The sequence below is a fragment of the Carcharodon carcharias genome, chromosome 2, assembly GCF_017639515.1.
Source record: "Carcharodon carcharias isolate sCarCar2 chromosome 2, sCarCar2.pri, whole genome shotgun sequence".
NCBI lineage: Eukaryota > Metazoa > Chordata > Chondrichthyes > Lamniformes > Lamnidae > Carcharodon > Carcharodon carcharias.
In genome coordinates, this window is record NC_054468.1 from 50,025,194 (window position 1) to 50,047,183 (window position 21,990).

The following is a 21,990-nucleotide window of genomic DNA, read 5'->3' on the forward strand; positions in this document are numbered from 1 at the left end:
CCTCGGCTTGATCTCAGAAATTGTTAACTTGCCTTCCCTCAAGCTTCAACTCCCCTCTTTGAATGTGGACCTTTTCTCTGTGGTACAGTTGCCTCAGTTAGACAACCAGGACCCAAAATCTGACAGGACTACGCCCACCCTATAGACCAATTGCTTCATTGAAACTGTTTCCCCCACGGCCACCCCAACATGCCAGTGCCTTCCTGTTGCGTTTTTTCATGCCCCAATTCTACCCTCTGCACTTGCACGCCCCACTGTTGTGCACTTTCATGCCCTGACCCTACCCGCAAGAACATGCCCACTTCAGCCTTGCAGCTACTGACAGTCCAGGCCCATGAACATTCTTCTGCTCCCCCCTCGCTTTGCCACTCACTTCTAACCCAAATCGACTATCTCACCTGATGGGCGCCACATTTAAGCAGTCATAAATCAGATGGCACAAGTTGCCCATTCACCGCTGACTTAATCTTAAAGGTCGGACATAATTTGGAAAATTTGTAATTCAATGAATATTCAAGAAATGGTAATGTTATGGAAAAGAGATTCCCACCACCAGACTGCGAGTCCCAACCCACTGCTCAAATGCCATGGACTTAATTCATTAAACTCAATCCACTGTCAAGAAGCTGAGATTTCAGTTCCTGCCTGATTAAGTCACCCCGCCCACCTTGTTTCCTGGTCCCGGTGGTCCCATTAAATTCTACTCATACTGTGTGATTCACCAAGTGTCGATCCCTCTATCACACTGGCTCCACCTGCGTTGGTGCTTGGTTGGGATTGATACATTGCTCTTTCTCCTCTCATTCCTCATCAGCAAGTTCCAGGCACTAAGAAAGCCTTAAAAGAACAGATAAGGGCAAACTTTGGTAATTAGTGGGAAAGATCAGCAGAGTAGCAGACGAATGCAGAGCAATGCATTATTAGGTTGTCCTGGACATATGTGATTTCCAGACAGATCCACATCATGCACAAAACACTGGTTTTCACTGGTTTGCCACATTAAGCTATTTCAAAAATGTAAGTAATTTCATGTCAACTACACCCTAGTGCTGCCTATTCTTCAAGCCAAACTCGCTCTATTCACTCAGTTATCATATCACCTTGACAGCTTCAAGCTTATGCAATCTATTTTAATCATTCAAGATAGCAATCAATTCAAAAGATGCCAGTTACAAAAAAAGTCAATGAAAATCATACCCAGTCACCAGTAATTTCCTCACCAATAATTACACACTTAACTAATACCTGGCGTACCAGTCAAACCAGTAAAATGAAGTTGAAATGAACCCTCTAATTAAACAACTACCAATAATTTAACAGTTAGACATATGGATTTTGTGATAAAATCGAGTGATACTATCAGCACTCCACTATTAAAGGGCAAATTGGATACCAATTTCTCCAAACACATATGCACAAGTAAACATTGAAATCAAGAAGTAGCTGTCTGAGTTAACCTATTCCTCTGGAAGCTTCACTATAATAGTATCTTGCTGAGAGGCTGACCATTGAAAGAAATGGAACGGAGTGAAATTGAAACCAGTAGATACCCATTAAAGGAAGGGGTTTGTCTATTCAAGTGCAAGTGAAATTTTAACAGCATAAGTTAATTATTGTCAAACAACCTCTCTGGCACTGAAAATGAACTCTTAACAAGTGTAGAGTTTCATTCATTTATATTTTAATTATTGTTGAAGATTTTAAAGATTTAAACAAGTAGATTTATTAAAACATTTCTATCTCCTCTTTCCCTTAATCCTCTATTTTGCTTGCTGTGCTTGATTTGACATTGAATAATTATTCTTACATATACTTCCTTGTTTAGTCTCTACATCTCCAAGGATTCTTCAACCTGATTAAGGAAACACATAATTGCTTGCCCTGTTTATACAGGTCCCAGATCCCCTGTCAAGAGCACCACATTGTTCTTGATTTCAAAAGCTCACAGAAAGTCTGTGCACAAGCCTAATAAATGGCTAGTACCATTCGCTTACTGCTGACTGCAAAATCTGGGTCAATATTTATTGCTTACCCACTCAGTCCGGTTCAGGCCTCTGCCACCCCATTGACTGGCCTGCCTTTTCACTTCACTGTTCGCTCACATTGTGTGCATGAAGATATGCAGAAAGCAGGGCCTTCATAAGATTGTTCACTAATGGTTGAACAGATCGAATACTATCAGTTGTTGTCTGAAGGCCCCAGTGCAATACATCAACTTGTCAATGCTCAATTGTGACAGGCTACCTTTGTGTGTCCTAACTAGCCAAGGAGCAAACATATGCAGGGCAATCTATGCAACAAAGTTTGCTCACACACAACCCAATGCCAGCAAAGTAGCACTGACATTCTATGGTATAGTGTTGAAAACCACAAGCAGGAATTGTTTTGGATTGGGGGAAGAGTGGATTTTACTAAAATAAGGCAAGATCTGTCCAAGGTAGACTGGGAACAGCTACTTATGGGGAAATTTATAGGGGAGCAATGGGGAGGGTTTAGGCTCAAAATATTCCCTCTAGGGTGATAGGAAGGAGTAACAAGCCCAGAGAACCACGGATGACCAGAGACATTCAGGTTATGAGAGAAGGAAAAGAGAGGCATTTAGCAGGTATAAGGCAAGCAAATCCGCAAAGGCCTTAGTGGAATACAGAAAGTGCAGGGTGGAGCTTAAGAAAGCAATTAGGAGAGCGAAGAGGGGATATGAGAAAGCTGGTAAAAGTAGGGAAAATCCCAAGATATTCTATATGTATATCAATGGGAAGAAGATAACCAGGGAGAGTAGGGCCCATAAGGGACCAAGGGGCCAATCTATGGGTGGAGCCAGATGACATCGCCTGAGTGTTGAATGAATAGTTCACATCTGTCTTCACCCAAGAGAATGATGATGAAAGTATCGATCTTGGGGAGAGACACTTGATATAGGGAGAGCAAATTGATATAGGGAGTGACAAGGTATTGGAGGTACTCAGCAGGTCTGGGAGCATCGGCGGAGAAGAGTTGACGTTTCGAGTCCTCATGACCCATCAACAGTTCTGTTGAAGGGTCATGAGGACTCGAAACGTCAACTCTTTTCTTCTCTGCCGATGCTGCCAGACCTGCTGAGTTTTTCCAGGTAATTCTGTTTTTGTTTTGGATTTCCAGCATCTGCAGTTTTTTTGTTTTTAATCAAGGTATTGGAGGTGTTGGCAGGCATAAAAGGTCTGGATGATTTGTGTCCCAGACTACTGAGAAAGGCAAGGGAGATCACGGGGGCTCTGACACAAATTTTTAATTCCCCTCTGGCCACGGGGGAGGCGCTAGAGGCCTGGAGAACAGTTTCCGCTATTTAAGAAGGACTGTAGAGATAAGCCATGGAACTACAGGCTAGTGAGTCTCACATCAGTGGTAAGAGACTTATTGGAGAAAATTCTGAGATAGAGAATCTATCTATTTGGAGAGGCAAGGTTTGATCAGGGATAGTCAGTATGTCTTTGTCAGAGGGAGGTCATGCCTAAAAAATGAGTGAATTTTTTGAAGTGACCAGGTGTGTAGATGAGGGTAGTGCAGTTGATGTATTTTATATGGATTTCAGCAAAGCCTTTGACAAAGTCCCACATGGGAGACTTATAAAGGCAACAAATGCACATGGGATACAAGGTAATTTGATAAGGTGGATTCAAAATTGGCTTAGTTGTAGGAGACAGAGGGTGATAGAAGGATGCTTTAGTGACTGGAAGCCAGTGTCCAGTGGCGTACCACAGGGATCTGTGCTGGATCCCCTATTATTTGTCATTTATATAATCGACATAGATGACTATTTGGGGGGAGGATTAGTAAGTTTGCAGATAACACAAACATTGGACGGGTGGTTAACAGTGAGGTTGAGCGTCTTGGGCTACAGCAAGATATAGACAGGATGGTCAATGGGCAGATAAGTGGCGATGGAATTTAATCTTGAAAAGTGAGAGTTGATACACTTTTGAAGGAGTAATTTAACAAGGAGGTATTCAATGAACTGCATGACACTAGAAAGTTCTGTGGGACAAAGGGACCTTGGCGTGTATCCATAGATCTCTGATGGCGGATGAGCATGTTAGTGGGGTGGTGAAAAAGGCATATGGGATACTTGCCTTTATCATTCGAGGCATAGATTACAAAAGTAGGGAGAAAATGTTGGAGTTGTACAGAACCTTGGTGAGGCCACAGCTGGAGTACTGTGTACAGTTCTGGTCGCCACGTTATAGGATGTGATTGCACTGGAGGGGGTGCACAGGAGATTCACCAGGATGTTGCCTGGGATGAAACATTTAAGTTATGAAGAGAGGTTGGATAGACTTGGATTGTTTTCAGTGGAGCGGAGAAGACTGAGGGGCGACCTGATCGAGGTGTACAAGATTATGAGGGGCATGGACAGGGAGCAGCTGTTCCCCTTAATTGAAGAGTCAGTCACAAGGGGATATAAGTTCAAGGTGAGGGGCAGGAGGTTTAGGGGGGATGTGAGGAAAAACTTTTTTACCCAGAGGGTGGTGACGGTCTGGAATGTGGTGCCTGGGAGGGTGGTGGAGGCGGGTTGCCTCACATCCTTTAAAAAGTACCTGGATGAGCACTTGGCATGTCATAACATTCAAGGCTATGGACCAAGTGCTGGTAAATGGGATTAGGTAGGTAGGTCAGGTGTTTCTCTTGTGTCAGTGCGGACTTGATGGGCCGAAGAGCCTCTTCTGCACTGGGTGATTGTGTTCTCTCTGAAACTATAAAAAATGTCCAACCATCTTCTGAAGTTGTGGAGGTTGGGGGAGGAGAAGGCGATGATGGGTTGAAGGAAGGAGAAGGGAAAGGGAGAAAAGTATGCCAGAAGAATGTCTGGACCATAATAATGGCATCAAATTAAAAGATACTGTAATAAAATTTCTAGAGGCTTGGATTTGTTAATTATTAATATCAGTTGTGTTGCTGGGCAAGGGCTAGGTATTTCTCAAAGGAAAGGGAAACCACAGGCACAGACTCTGAAGGAGCGTGAGGATAACAAATAAAGAAACGTAGATTTAAGACAAAATTTGCTGACAAATACAACTACTGTCCAGCTAATGATTTCCTAGTGAGAGCAACATTTCTGCAAAAAAATTAATATTTTATTATGTTTGGTCTTCCCAGTTGGAAATTATACTGCTTATGCATGCAAAATTGCTGGGAAAATGGTATAAATGGGTAGCTTACTTAAGGGGTACAGTGGCTGGCAGCAACCAATTTGCTGCCGGATGAGTGACCTTTTCAACTCTTCATCAATATATTTTATATATTTTGTATTGCATCTCTGATAGTATAGCAAAATTTGAGTTGTTACTAATCCTTTAGTTAATAAAAAAGGATTGAGATTCTCCACTTATTTTAAGCTAACCCATTTAATACTGAACTTTAAATTGTAAACAAAACATGCTATAAAATGATACTGCACCATTATGTACAGTACAAATCAACTACATTTGACTTTAAAATACAGAAGCAACAGCTTTTATTTCACTGAGACTGCAATGTTGCTCAGCCCCTATCATTTACTTCATTATGGATTATAACCATCTATAACATATAAGGAGTATTTTACACTTTGTTACAACTGAGGAATGTGTCACGAATTACAGCAGTTAATAAAAAGGAACTAAATAATTAACATGGACAAAATTCTAAAGTAACTTGAAGTGCAACAAAATACGGTACAAATTAAGGGAGGAAAGCAGTGTATACAGATTCAAAGCAAAACAAATAGCATTTAAAATAATGTACAACATTGGTCTCAAGACAGTATTAAGTGTCACTGCCCATACTTCTTATACAAAAGTCTTGTTCTTTTGTACTGAGAGTCTTGCTCATTTCAATCTTCTAAATCAATTCTGAAGAACCTAATTTGCCAGTTGCCATCCAGGTGCAGCTGGTCCATTGGTCACATGACGCTGAAAAGTGTCTCATCCATCTGCCATCAGCAAGACATTACGTACTAAACAGCAGGCAATTCACTTCAGACGTAGAAAAGTCTGACTTTGGAAGTACTTACAAGGAGGTCATCATCATAGAATTTGGTTTCTATGACAACATTGCCACTGTTGATTAAAGAAAAAAAACATAAAACAATTAGAATTACAATATTTAGAAGTTACATTTGTCAAAAACTTGGGGTTAAAGCAAAGAGCTAAACCTAATGACAAAAGTAGAGGATTTTTCTAGACACACAATACTGTTCTTTTCTTCCTTTCTCATTCTTAAAAATCTATTATTATATATATCATGTTAAAACATTTGAATTCAATTTATTGCTTATCTCTCAATGCATTCTTCCTAAATATCTTGAAACTTTTATTCAGAATATTAAGGAGCATGGTGGTATAGCATAAGCAAACAGTACTATAGAGTGAGAGGATGGTGATTCAATCCTCCATTAAACTTGTAGTTACAGAGCTAGTAGAATGGTCTTTGAGCTTGCCTGCAGATTTTTCCATACCGATTGACAACAATGAATCCATGCCATTCTTGATATGCATGACATTGTAGAATTTACTATTGTGCAAGAGCTAAATAAAAGGAAAGAAGTGGGGAGATGATGGTGTAATGGTAACGTCATTGGACTAGTAACCCAGATGGTAAGACTAATGCTCTGGGGACACAGGTTCAAATCCCACCATGGCAGCTGATGGAATTTAAATTCAATTAAAATAATCTACAATTGAAAGCCAGTCTCAATAATTGTAACCATGAATCGCTCGTTGTAAAAACCAATCTGATTCAGTAATGCCCTTTAGGGAAGGAAATTTGCTGTCCTTACCTGGTCTAGCCTGTGTGTGATTCCAGACTTACAGCAATGTGGTTGACTTGTAACTGGTCTCAAGGGAAATTAGGGATGGGCAACAAATGCTGGCCTTGCCAGTGATGCCCACATTCCATGAACAACTGAAAAAAAAAAATTCTGATAGTCCTAAGAAAGGAAACCAAATTGATGCTTAGAAATGGGAACTCTTCACAAGCTACTCTAATTACTTGATCCCCCTAATAGAAATCTGTGTCAACAATGTAATATTCATCCAGGTCAAAAGCTTAAGATCAAAGGACTGTGTTTGCTTTAATTGGAGAACACAGAAATTGATTAATGACCAGCTCCAATGTTGGGCAAAATTGGTTTGGAAAACTTAAAAAAGACCCAAAGAATCTTGTTACTCCACAGGTTCTAGCCATGTCCAGCAGGCTAATTGGCATAATGCAGGCTTGAACCTTTAAAGAACTGAGTAAGATACAAGGTTTATTTTTTGTTGTCACTTTATCTTCAGTTATGTTGTCTTGAATTAATGTTTGTTTGCTTTAATAACTTTTGATAAACCTTGTTTGCTTGAAATGCTCGTCAGCCTTCTTTGGGTGAAATGGGATGGGTTCATCATATTTCTGACAAGACTATCTTTACTGTCAAATTGTGAAATAGCAACTGATGCTGAATGTAATTCCACTGCTAATCTAGTTATCTTTGTCCTCTTCTTTCCAGCTTCACAAATGTAACAAGCATTGCAATATTCATATGGTCTGTTCAGACCAGGATCAACTAATCATAAGTAAAAGGGGGCAGAAGTAACAGGAACAAACCTAGTTTGTGCCTTCAACTGTTAATGTATATGTCTATTTTAGCACCAAGTAACCAGAAGTCCACCTATCCCAGAAAGTTGCATCATTTATTCATCAATGTATCTGCAGCAGTAGAATGTTGTGTGGATGACCACTGGTCATCAGCTGAAACCAGATATAATACCCTGACACTGACTCTATTTTAAGACAAAAGAATACTTCTAGATGTTATAAAATATATAAGGCTATTCAACCTTAAATAGTGATCTTATTTTCAGGTGGGATGATCAATTCTTCAAAGATTGAACAAGTTATTCAAAACTATGCTCTTAGGCAGAGTCTCAACATCTGTACACAGTCTGGGAGCACAGTAAAGTCTTCACAATTTGATAGATCTGCTTTACTGGGAGAGGGAATGGAAAAAGAGAAATATGACAGGAAAGACACTGTAGAACCAAAGTGACATTATCAATTACTATGTACTTTGAGTCTCCAGTAAAGTGTAAAGGAACTATCATATTTTTTCCTAATATTACTGTGAGATACTTTAAAGCAGGTTTATGTTTATGTGTGTGTGTGTATGAATAATTTAAGTAAACTGCAGACTATTAGACCGCAAGGTTTGAATCATTAAAGTGGTCAAGTGTAAATAGGCATTTGAAATGTTAATGGACAAGCTAAGTAAAATGGAATTTGTATTTTTAGATAAATGGAGAGGTTGGTGGTTTTTCAAAGGGACATAAGATGTTTACACCTGACGAGGTAAATAAGGCAAAGTTATTGCATTTATTTTTCCCAAAAGTGCTGGCTATAATGACAACAGAGATTTTTATATTCTAGGAAAAGTAAATTCCACAGACAGGTGTAAACAATGGGATTTCCAGGTCAAAAAGGAGAAAATATATTTAAAGAAAGATGGAAAGCTGTATGGGGTGTGGCCATGTAAGATCTTGAAAGGTGCACTGCGTGAAACAAACTTGTGGGGAAAAAGCCTCTAGCCATCCTGGAGAAGTTTGTTGTTCCAGTAACAAAGGTTGTATTAAAAGCCTTTGGAGTTCTGCTGTTGAGTGAGAGGGAGAGAAACTGTGAAATACCTCCCTTACAGCAACAGTGGGTGCTTGTGGTAATCTTGCTGGATGTTTATAGAATAATAATCTATTTTTGGACTGTTGCCTGAAAGGGGTGTGTAGTTGGGAGTCTAGTTAAGTAGAAATTTTGGGAACGTTATAAGAATAAATAGCTTTGTAACTGCTGTGTTTAACATTTTCTTTTCTTAATAAATATTTTAATTTAATCTTAAAAATCTCTAAAGATGATAGTGGACTCATTGCTTCTGACTTCAGTGCACAAACCTTCTCATAATGAACACAAATTGCAAAATCATTCTGATAGCGTGGCCAAGTTTCCCTGTAGGATTTGGTTAGCCTGGCAAATGCCACCTGCCATATCGTAACAAAAGGTTGGAAGTCTGAAGGCAGAACTGGCTTAAGCATAGAGGTGGTTTAAATATGATAGTGGTGACAACACACCTGCAGCTTAACATAGGTCACTTTGGAGGGTATTCTCAGCTGGTACAATTGTATCAGTGCTGGTCCAGGTTTTCAATCTTAAATTACAATGTAAAGCTGGTAGAAATGAAGTAATTATCATTCCATGATGACTACATCCATGGCTACTGGGAGATTGCAGCACCATGCACTCGAAAAAGTATGCAACCCATAGTATCCAACTTATTGATTTATTTATCTGAGGATTCTAGGCCACAAAAGCCTGATTGTAATGACTCATCAATGTACGATTGAAGGATGTACTAGGTCAGCCACCATGGACTCCACCAAAGCATTTATAAAAACTGGAGTACTAGAGTCCACCAAAGTCTTATCCAATGTACACTCTAGATTTAGTGTACTTTTATTCAAGTAGAACAAGGTTTTACATATCTAGATGATAAGCTTATAAACAAAGATATAAATTATATAAATTATTATTAGAGGAGAATCTTGATATTTATACCCACAATAAGGCCACTGGTTTATCATGATTGATTAATCAAGTGTGTTTTTGTGCATAGAATCCCAAGGCTTTCATCCATGTCTTTGGGATAACATTTGTGATGTGTCCATTTCTTTTGTACTAAGGAAAGGGACACAGAAAAACTCTCCTAAGCCTCAAGCTCATCTTGGTGCTCATCTTGGTAGGCTGCATTAAAGTCAGAGAAAGTCAATTTGGAAGAACTGATTTCACTGCTGAGGCCAGCTTTATCCAACAGAGACCACTCACTAGAAGGAAGTGGCTCAGAAGTCTGACTCAAAGACCTTGAAAGAGCCTGTATCAAGATTTAAACCCTATTTAGACATGACAGCCAGTCTACCCAACGACAGCTTTATTCAGCACATGCAGTTAGATAGCTAAATTTGAATTTTCTCCCAATGAGACACGCTCTCACAATTACACTTGTGCCAATATCAAGACCAATGTTTTATCCAGTTTGGCATTGATAGTAAATACAAACTGCTGCCATTCTAGATTTATGCATCCTGGATCCAACTAGAGCAGAGTTATTCTGTATAACATTGACTGCTTTTGATTTTCCCTCAAGGACAGTCAATATCTTGAGTGTAAATCTTCCCTTCACTTCAAGGCTGACACTGGCAAGTGTGAAAACTGAAGCCAAATGAGATTTTAACATGCCATGACTCTGACTTCTACCTGAAACTGGCCGGTGCAACTTAACTGTCAGTAGATAGAAGTCAAAATTGGTTGTAAGTCAGACTGCCATCAAGGACCCACATAATGGTCCCTGGTAAGTTTGGTGGGTTGGGGGGGGTAGGAGGAGGAGGGGAAAGGCGGGCAGGGTGGCAAGGCAGGGGAGCTAGTGTATCTGTTATTGGAAGGCAGATTGGGGAAGGGGAGACCCAAGCTGTCCTGGTATATCACTCTGCTCCTCCTGGCCTACAATGAGCCTTTAAAAATTTGACTGGGCCTCCGATGGCCACAATCTTTGTTGTCACTTTTTCTGGTAGATTCCAGGCAGTACAGCACTTAGTCCTAACAACATCAGCAGAACACACAGAATTACAGAATATATAGCACAGAAATAGGCCATCCATCCAAGCAGCCCATGCTGGAGCGTGTGCTCTGCTCGAACATCTGCCCACCCTTGCTCACTGAACTCATCATCAGCATAACCCTCTATTGCTTCTCCCTCATATGCTTATCTAGCTTCCCTTTAAATCTATTTATACTACTCACCGAGGCTGCTCCCTGTAGCAGTGAGTTCCACATTTTCACCACTTACTAGGTAAAGGGAAGTTTCTTCTGAAGTGTTAACAAGTGGCAACACTTTGTGTCTAGTCTAAAACAAAAATGTCATAACCTTAAAGACCTCTATCAGGTAACTCCTCAGACATCTCTTTTCAAGAGAAGGCCCAGGGAAAAAGTGCATTCACAAAGCACTGTTTCTGGAGGGGCTATGCACACTATGTCAACTCCCCAAGGGTAGGCAGTGCAGGCAGCCAACAGCTACCATACAAAAAGGGTTACTGTCTGAAATTGTTGAACCCAATGAGCTGGATTTAATAGAGGTGAAGGGGTTCTTGCCTGCTTGGAGAAGTGGGGGTCATGGGGGAGGAATTTGGGAAGGGTGCATCAGCAACAAGGGCTGGCTTTCAGCAGGCCCTGCCCAGTTCCCCATGCCAGATCCCTCGATTAGGCAGGGGTTTGCTCATTGCAGTCCTGCATGGCGAGTCCTTCCACCTGCTGCTGGGTTAATACCAATAGTAGCGGGATGAGGCCCTCAAATGGACATTAATTTCCCACTTCAGGGCCTCGACTGGCAGGTTGGAAAGGCCATCTACAGGCCTTCCCATCCCGGACTTAATCAATGCGGAGGCTGGAAGGTGATGAGGCCCACAGCTGCCACCCTCCCGCCTGATTATATGCCTCCTGCCATTAAACTCGCCCAGGGAGAGGGCATTAAACTCCACCCAATGTTGAGTTCGGAAGGCTGTTAAATGCCTAATCCAAAGACGAGGTGATTTTCTCTCTTCACAAATGCTGCCAGGCTTGCTGAGTATATCCAGCATTTTCTGTTTTTATTTCACACGTCCAATTGTTGGGTGGTGAAGGGAAAGCAAGAGAAAAAGTGAGGCTTATCCTAAACAAGTATGAAGAAAATGCACACTTGAGGCAAAGATATAGCTGAGGATACTTTATAATAAGACACAGTTATGAAGGATGGTGACAGGATAAACTTCCTGAAATGGCATTTTAAAATGATGTAACCAATTCTGATAAGAGAAGAGAATTCCTTAATACAGTTGCCAACAGGAAAGGTTGTGTTTTTCTTTAAAAGAACACTCTTTCCCATTTGATAAGAACAAAAAAACTGCGGATGCTGGAAATCCAAAACAAAAACAGAATTACCTGGAAAAACTCAGCAGGTCTGGCAGCATCGGCGGAGAAGAAAAGAGTTGACGTTTCGAGTCATCATGACCCTTCAACAGAACTTGAGTTCGAGTCCAAGAAAGAGTTGAAATATAAGCTGGTTTAAGGTGTGTGTGTGGGGGGCGGAGAGATAGAGAGACAGAGAGGTGGAGGGGTTGGGGGGGGTGAGGGGGGATGTGGTTGTAGGGACAAACAAGCAGTGATAGAAGCAGATCATCAAAAGATGTCAACGACAATAGCAAACACTAGGAGGGAAATGGAAAGCAAGGAAGGTGAGCAAGACAACAGAGAGATACGGAAATCTTGTCGCAGAGAGGAACAGAACTTCTTCAAGGAGGTAGGCATTTCTTGAAGAGCAGTGGCAGTCAATTAAACACAGAGATAAAAACAAAAAAACTGCGAAGAAGTTCTGTTCCTCTCTGCGACAAGATTTCCATATCTCTCTGTTGTCTTGCTCACCTTCCTTGCTTTCCATTTCCCTCCTAGTGTTTGCTATTGTCGTTGACATCTTTTGATGATCTGCTTCTATCACTGCTTGTTTGTCCCTACAACCACACCCCACCCCCCCTCCACCTCTCTGTCTCTCTATCTCTCCGCCCCCCACACACACACCTTAAACCAGCTTATATTTCAACTCTTTCTTGGACTCGAACTCAAGTTCTGTCGAAGGGTCATGAGGACTCGAAACGTCAACTCTTTTCTTCTCCGCCGATGCTGCCAGACCTGCTGAGTTTTTCCAGGTAATTCTGTTTTTGTTTTTTTACTCTTTCCCATTTACTAGTTCAGGTATAAGCTTACCATTTGTATATGGGAGGGCAATTTGCCATGTCTTTGGTTTTATTCTTTTGTTTAGAATATGCAGGTGTGGAACGTGAACTCCTCTACATTAAGAGGCGAGACAGATTCTCTAATGTTACCATGCAGATTAATACAAAAAGCACAGAATAAGATGACAACTCTGTCCTTCCAGCACAAATTTTCACCGCAAAATACATGGCTTCTGCATCATTCCTCAATACTTTCTCCCAAGAAATACAAAATTGTCTCCAATATCAATTATATACCTATCTTCAAATCAGAAACATAGATGGGATAAAGATGAATAAATCAAAAAAATACAATATAGATATTTTCACCAGTCACTTATACTCGAGAAATTGCCATGTACACATAGGAGCTGTATATAGCTACAACTGATCACAATATTAGGTTAGCAACCTTGCTAATATTTGACCCAGAGATGAGTTTTTGACCGCATATCCATGCCATCACTAGGATCACCCATTTTTACCTCTGTAATATCACATAACTCACCCTGTCTCAACTCATCTGCTGGCAAAACACTCATCCATGCTTTTGTTACCTCTAGACTTGATTATTCCAATGCACTCCTGGCTGGCTTCCCACATTCTACCTTCCATAAGCTTGAGGTCATCAAAACCTCTGCAGCCCAAGTTCTTACTTGCACCAAGTTCCGTTCACCTATCAGCCCTGGGCTCACTGACCTATAACGGTTCCCAGTCAAGTAATGCCTCAAAAATTCTCATCCTTGTTTTCAAATCACTCCTATCTCTGCAATCTCTTCCAACTCCACAACCGTCAGATATCTGCACCCAACTAATTCTGACAACTTAAGCATCCCTACTACACTATGGGTGGCCACACCTTCAGCTGCCTAGGCCCTCAGCTTTGGAATTCCCTTCCTAATCCTCTCTTTCCACTTTTAAGATGCTCCTTAAAACACACCTCATTTACCAAGATTTTGGCCATCTGTCATAATATTACCTTATATGGCTCAGTATCAAATTGTCTTATAACTGTCCTGTAAAGTGCCTTGCGACATTTAATTACATTAAAGGCGCTATATAAATACAAGTAATTATTGTTGTTTTGAGCACTTATGGAAAAAGGCAAGATAAAGCCAGATGTGAAATTACTCAGCTGACAGACAGGCTAACTTTAATAAATTGGAAAGATATCTGACACAGGTGGATTGGAATGAAATTTTAAAAAAGAGAATTGGATAACTGCTTGAAGTGGAAAAATTTTTAGGGAGTGGGACCAACTGGATAACTCTTTCAAAGATCCTACATAGGCACAAAGAGCAAACAGCCTCCTATACTGTATCATTCTATAATCAGCAGCCGAGAAACTGTACAAGACTGATCATAGCTATCAAAGGAGCACAAGGAAATTTGAATCATGCAATAGACTTATATAGCATGCTTTTAGAAAGGCAACTACCCAATATAATCCCCCTTTGTTAATTTAGGAATTACTTAGATGAGGTAAGCAAAAGGATAGAGGAAATCAAGAATTTGGTAAAGAAATCAGGAACTTAGGGAAAAAAGAATTAAAAAGGAAAGAGAAAATGAGATGAAAGTCAGCCAACTGCAGGTAACAGCGTATGTTCTATCATAGGTAGTCTACTTTATTTTTTATGATCAATGTAATCTTTTTATAACACAAATGCAATAACACACTAATGAGAGACGTAGCAGGTCACTTACGTTAACACATTAGCTGGCATCATCTGTGATTCTGGTGCTGCTTCTATTAGTGATTGCCAAGTGTTTGTGGAGTTAGGGATGACAAAGCCAAATTCAAAAAACCATTCTAGAAAAAAAATATAGAAATAAATTCAGAAAATTCTCATCAAATATTTACAATTATTTAATTTTACTGGGTCTCTTCTGGCATTTTTCATGGCTAGTACAGGATCTGAAGCACAGCTCCTGATGCTTTTATGGCCTCAAAATGAAATTCTGGATAGACAATTTGCCCCTGCCTAAATGTTTACAAAATGGAAGATCACATATTGCTTCAAAGAATCAAATGCTGAATTGGCACAGTACATGTTGGTAATTGTGCAACCATTCACTAACTATAGAGTGAGTCAACAGGTGAATATTGGCAATAAAGCAGATCCCTAGTTTTTTTTCCTCCCTAATCTAATTGTCTTGCCTACTTCTTTCTATCAGCAACCTATTCTGTCTGCCTGCTTGGCTTGCTCCTCTTTTATGTGTTTTAATCTGTACCATTTTGAGGGTTGGAATGTTTCCCTTGGGTTCGAATACCAAAACTGACGAGGGTATTCAAAATGCAGTTTGACCAACATTGTGCACTTTTAGCAATGACATACTCCAACTTGCACAGTACCGTTTTAGCTACATGGGTCAGCATTCTGTTCTATTAATAGCCGTTATGCAATAACTGGATATGTTAAAAAGCAAGTTTTATACGCTTGGATTTCTTGCAACTTCATTTATTGTTATTGCAGCACTCTTCATAAGGGCTGAACGTTGCCTAGTGTTTCATCTTGCAGGCATATTCAATTTTATTTATCACAAATCCATCCACTTATATATTTAAACTGATTCATTTTGCGGATCCTTTGTTGCCCACTACTCTGGTAATCCACCTGTCCTTCCAGTTTGTCTGTAAAGCTAAAAAAAATTCCATTAAGCTCCTGAATCTAAGTTGTTAGGGTAAATTAGAAACAGCAGATAACCAAAATCTATTCCTTTAGGTGCTACACTCAGCAGTCTCCTAAATACCTTAGCATCACTTCCCCAAAGCTATAGTCTATCATTCAGCTAATTTCTTACCTAATCCCCAATTCGAATTTCAAGCCTCAGTCTCATTATTCTTAAATAGCTGCCTTTCTTGAAGAACACTGTCAAATGTTTTTAGGAATTTTTATATGCCATATAGTAAGAACTTTCATAGCCTTTCATGCAGAGGATCTCAGTCTCTTTAAATGTCTAGGAATTTTATCAAGCAGACTCCTCCCAGAGCTACAAAGGCAAAATACTGCAGATGCTGGAAGTCAGAAATAAAAATAGAAAGTGCTGGAAACACTCAGCAGGTTGACAACATCCGTGAAGAGAAAAACAGGGTTAATGTTTCAGGTCAATGAGCTTTCACGAGGTCTGATGGAGCACAAACCAAAAGAATTTCTGGCACAGCAATTCCATTCCCCAGAAATAATTATCGACCTAGCTTGGCTTTATGAAGAAGGGATTCTTGGAAAAGCAAGGTGGCCAGTGATAGCCTATTTGTTCATGTACATAAAGTTGGTTGTTTGAAGAATTGAGAATATTATTGCAATTAACTTAGAGTCACTGAAAGCAGGAAGGATTATCCCAAGATATGTCCTTGCCCACATCCATGGAGAGAATACAAAGTTGGTTAAAAAGAAACCCAAAAAGAGCATTCTCAGAGTTGGAGAGCAGATTTGTATGAGGTTGGGGTACAGGTAGAGTCCTGCAGGGCTCTGATTTGGAACCAATGATACTTATCATCTTAATATTTTGGATGAAGGCATTAAATAGTGCCATTCCAAGTTTGTAGTTGAATAGAAATCTGTAAAGGAATTGGGGATTTGAACCAAATTAATACTTTATAGATTGATTAAATCGAGTAAGGGAACTGTATCAATGTGTGACAGGTTTCCTTTGTTATGAGTAAGTACAGCATTTGGTATTTGAGTTTGGAAAATTCCAAGCATGTGTATACAGGTGTCTGTTAAATGTGACAAATCAAGAGGGATTCCAAGTTGCATTGCTAGCAATACAATACATTAAATATAAACCTAAAAACATTATACCTAAGGAGCACAAAACTTTAGAACAGCCGCACTTAGTAGTATTATCTTCAGTTATGGATTCAATACATTGCAGGGATACAGAGGTCCTGGAGAAGGTATAGAGAAGGACAATCAAAATGTTTTCAGGTGTTATCAGAATAGGCTCAAGGAGTTAGGGCTGTGTTCATTACAGAAGCCCAGGGTTAGAGAGGAAATGGCTGAGGTTTTAAAAAAGATAAAAAATTCTGTACATTTAAGATGGGAATTGTAAGACCAAGGGAAAGAAAATATATGTTCAGAAGTTATTTTTTATATAGAGAGTCATCACTCTCTGCTTTTCACTTTTCCCAGAGCATTACAATGAAATGTGGATGGGTCAATGATGCATGTAGTGTTACGATCTCAGTTAAGACCTGTAACTTTTCTTAAAAAAAAAGAAATCCAAAATCTCAGTTATTTACGGAAAGAATGAAGCCACAAGATTCCACTTTAACACAAAAGAAATTTTACTATACAAGAGTCAAGCAAATCTATTTTGAGTAACCATCTATACTCTAAAACCCAGGATCAACATAATGTAAACATGAATTAACTGCAAATTGCAGTTGATTATAAATTACATATTAAATGGCAGATACAACAAAACCGATCTTACAAATTGGCTCAACAGTCCATTCAGCATATGTGTCATCGATCTCAGTCACAAAATCCTTCAAAGCTCTATCTTCCTCACTCTTCCTCTAGGAATTAGCCTGATCCCGAGCTGACAACAGCACACAACCAACCTAAGTTCCAAGGGCACGGTCTCCACCAAAAATCCCACATGTCCACAGAACCGCCTCACACTGCTTACGATGGTCTGGATAGCAGAGATCCACTAATGTTATCTTTAAGTAACAGAAATGACTGCAATAACTGTATATTTGCCTATTCTCAGTGTCTGGATCTAGCCTCTGACTTGTTTAGTCTGCTCTATTGCACTGCTGGCATCATCACATGAGCTCTGTTTCCTTTTATATGGCTTCAATTAGTTTCAGTTCCTCCAGAAGTTTTGGTTTCCAACCTTAGTTTTCTTAAAAACTGGAAGAGTCAGTTTCCCTTTTAAATTAGGGTCCCCTCAAAAAAAAAAATCCAAGCATCGAAACCAAAGATTCCATCACAGTAGCTACACCATGTCTGAATGGAGCAAGCTTAACGAGTTGAATGATATTTTCCCATTCCTCATTTTCCATGTTTGTATGAATGTTTATTAAAGTAGCATATTGTTTAGTAAAAGTAAAAAAAAAGTGAATAGGATGTCATAAAACATCTGTAAAGCTTTGAAGCCAGGTACATATTTGAAACTTCATTATATCTTTCCTCTTTAGAAATGACTCGCTGTGTATTTCTACCTATTTTAGACAATTAGTGACCCAGTCTAAATGACAAATGAGAAGAACTAACGGGTAAGGAGAAAATTCCAATCCCGGTACATAATAAGCAGGGAACATTGAATTTATTTGTCTTATTTTGGCTCTTAAATGTCCCAATGTGAATAGCCATCTAAAACCATGAAATGCAGAACAAAGTAAAAGCAAAGCACTGTAATACTGGTACTGCATAAATCAAACATAAATAGTATAAATAGCCATCAAGTCAGGTCCCTCCTGCACACTATTAGATTTTCAGTGCTTTGTCCCCTGAAGTTGTAGTATAGTGACAGTACATCTGAGTTTGCTGAGGACATAACAAAAATTGCAGTGCACAGCACTGAGTTTAATAAGCTAACCTAAATATTTGTGCACTGTTTTTCATTTTCTAACCTTGAAGCGAGGACGCCTATAGGAAAAATAATACATTAGTGAAGAAGCAATATCCAAGTATGTTTACATTCCATGACAATAGCATAAAAAAAATTCAGTTCTAGTATCCCATTTGACTTTGCTCAATTTACGCAGTTCATTAATACTCATTAGCAAAATATGACAATCTCCAAGGTTCTCAAGGAAGAGCTAAAGTTATTAATGTAAATACATGGCCATTTACACTGGCATGTGCTTTCTGGTCCTTCAATACTATGCATGCTTAAATAAAAATAAAAAGATGCTCACCATAAACTATTAGTATTTAGTCATTTTTCATATACCTAACAGTTGTTTACCATTTATTTTATAAATTATAATTACATAAATTACTGCAATTTTTGCAGAATATTTTCATGCAAGCCACCATTAATATAACGCTACAGTGACACAATTAAATACAAGATAATAACCTTCTAAGCACTGTCCTTTGAAGAAAACCTTTTGTTCTAGCCTGAATTTTTCCATCTGTTCGGATGAGGAAAAGTTTAGTTCTCTGGAAACGGCTTTGCATTTGAGGATCTTTTTAGGAACCCGAGCTGCAGAGAAATCAAAAAACAGAGATTGTCCATGATTTTCTATTAAATATTACCAGGTGACCCGCAATAAGTCTAAATCCTACATTTTTGGTGGAGAGAGGAAGGAAGAAAATAAACAAGCACAGAAACTGAATTACAATGGGAATCAAAAGAAACATTAAGTTAAATACCTAAATAGAGTAACTGTATATCTGTTCTTCACAAATTACACAAAATGTTTTCTAGAGAATTTTTCCTTAATAAATGAAATTTCCAATGTCCAAAGGTTATCTTAAAAAGGAAATAATGATCAAAAACATGCATCATAATAAAATGATTAAATTCATCCATTTGTTTCTTTTGTCTTATTAGCCATAACTCAAAAGCTTGACTTTGGACTTGATGTTTTTGCCCAAAGTTATGGGGAACGGTAAAATATTAATTATGTTATAGGACAAGTAATCTAGAGATCTGGTTGTTTAATAGATGAATATCTATTTAGTGAACCAGGCAGCAGAAGACGATGAACCTCAACTGTTATATAGTTAAACTACAGTTCAGTACAAATACCAGCTGCCTCTTTTCCCTCCTGGATCCTTCTCTTTTCCAGAAGCAAAAACCCACTTACTGGGGAGAAAACCTAGCTCTCAGGTGTAGGCTCTCAATTCACTCTGAAGCTTGTCCTGGTTTATCCTTAAAGGAACCTGCATTTCTAATACTGTCACTGGTAACAGGCTCGTTTTTTTTTAATTTATCTCTTCCAGCTATCATTTGCTGCACTTCCCTGACTGATAACGCCATGAGGATTTGTGAAGCTACACTGATCCTTCCAATGTAGACTGTATTTTCTGGCATCACTAAAACATCACCCATAGTACTGCTCATTATGAGTCAGAAGTTTTATAAGAACAAGGGTGTTACGCCAAGAAACATCATCAGAAACACTGATTTATCAGGATGGTGGGGGCGAGGGAACTAAGATCCTGGAAGAAGGTCAGAGGCCTACCAACACTGTAATGTGGTTTCAATTTAGTGCTATGGTAACTCTGAATAAAGAAATAGGGCAGTCACCATTATTAGTTTCTTATGCAGGTATGTTTTCTTGGTTTGATGCTTTATAGTTTAGAATATTTTTGACAGTGGGTCCCAAGGTTTAGCATTCTAAGGGGGAGAGCTGGAAATGTTGCTGATGAAGTTTTGGGCCAGATATCCTGTGTAATTGGGATCTGCAAGCACTGAGAACACAGTCCAAGTTGTTTGTGAGAACTCTGAGCAGGTGAAATTCTGGCATTATATCTTTCTCCACAGATACTGCCAGACCTGCTGAGTTTTTCCAGCATTTTCTGTTTTCATTCACAGATTCCTGTGCCCCTATTACTTCATTCTTGAATAATTTATTATAAATAAATATACAAAGTGTAAGCCAGTGTGTGTGTTAACTGCACCAAGGAGGACCGAATATCTAGATTTTTATGCCGTTTCTGTCCAGTTTTGGCACTAGGAAGAGCATAGATCCAAGTTCTCATCTAGTTCCCAGCATATTAATGACTCACTCAAAACCTACAGCAGTGATTGGACCAAGTCTGTTTCAACTATCTTCTTTTCAATTCACTGCCTCAGGAGAGTCTCGGTGAAGGGATCCATGGTAACAAGACAGTCCCATTTTGAGGTTATGCCAGTTGCTTTCTTGGCTTGATGTCACCAGTCATTCCTGTAAGCAGACCTTGCATCCCCTACCATCTGTTATGCACTTTTTTTGCCCAATATTTAAATCAACAATGGCTAACCCCAGATCATAACAGAAAACTCTTACTCCATACACTGACTCCTGGAATGTATTACATACCGGGAATTGCAGTTGATACTGTTCTCACATCTAACATTTTAAAAGGTTCTTCTGGGTAGAGAACTTTATTTTTCTGCGGCAGAGTGTGACTAGCTGACTTTGGGTACACCACATTAGAATTAAAATAAAAAATCAGAAACATTTAATTATATAACTGTGCCAGCTATTTATTTAATTGCAGCGGTTAAGGAAAACAAAGGAACGGAAGAGGAGATGAATTTTGGAACCTTTTTGAACAAAAATGGTTCATAAGTAAACTATTACCAACCCACACAGCAATGCTACTAAAACCCATGATACCCCTCCCCCTTCCTCTCTGATGCTGTTAAATACCATGTATAAAGATAGTAAATCATATTTTTGAAAGATAGAAATAAAGTTTGGGTTTTCTGGGATAAAATATGTAAGTTTTACCTTTTCAACATTTAGGCATTTTTTTTAAACAGGGAAAAAGCATATACCGTGGTTGTCTATTAATGCAATTTATATGTTTATTAAAATGGCCATATCTATATTTAATGCTACTTCTTAGGCAAATTCATAAAGGTAAAAGAAAAGCTCTTCAGCTTTTTCTAAGTTAATTTACCCTAAAAATCTGCCAAATTTAAAAGTGGAAGTTTTCTGTTTTTGAGGTATTATAAATAGTTGCAGCACCATCTTTTCTTAGTTAACTCATTTATTTATGCAACTGTGGTATCTATTTATTTAACTATGGATAAATAAAACACTGGCCAGATCTTCCTGTCTCCAGGTGGTCATACCCCGGTGGTATTCCGGAAGGTGTGCTGGGGGACCCCTCAGAGGTCCCAAAGCAGGAACTCTGTGGGAATTGCCTGGGAAGTTTCAACTTCTGATGGGCAATTCCTCTGTACCCGGAACCCTTCAAAATGGTGTCCAACTCCGAGTTAGAGTTAGAGTTGGAGACTTCAGAGGGTTTCAACTCACTTACCAGAATAGTTACCAAGGAAATGTTAAGACAGGAAAAAAACCACAGCTAGCTCCTGGGTAATCATACAACTAAAACCCTCGACTCCCCACTGACACCCCGCTGACCCCTCCCCCCGCCTTGATCCTCCAAACCCCTTCAACCCTCTGACTCCCCTCCCGACCCTTTGAAACCGCCACCCCAACCCCCCCAACCCACCAGCTCCACCCCCACAACCTGACCTAACCACT

At 39.3% G+C, this 21,990-nt stretch overlaps 1 protein-coding gene across 3 annotated transcripts in view; it reads right to left on the minus strand.

The window, feature by feature from the left end:
* Positions 1-5,086: 5,086 nt before the first annotated feature.
* Positions 5,087-21,990, minus strand: part of pde6d (phosphodiesterase 6D, cGMP-specific, rod, delta) — a 36,002-nt gene continuing 19,098 nt past the window's right edge. For 2 of the 3 annotated variants that reach the window (XM_041206997.1, XM_041207015.1), the window contains exons 3-5: positions 18,864-18,989; positions 14,532-14,637; positions 5,087-6,071 (exon numbers count right to left, since the gene is read on the minus strand). In XM_041206997.1, coding sequence (XP_041062931.1) covers positions 5,990-6,071; positions 14,532-14,637; positions 18,864-18,989 — 314 coding nt within the window. In that variant the 3' untranslated portion in view covers positions 5,087-5,989. Of the gene's footprint in view, positions 6,072-10,827; positions 10,931-14,531; positions 14,638-18,863; positions 18,990-21,990 lie in introns of those variants that run through there. The other variant, XM_041207007.1, reaches the window with a different exon arrangement.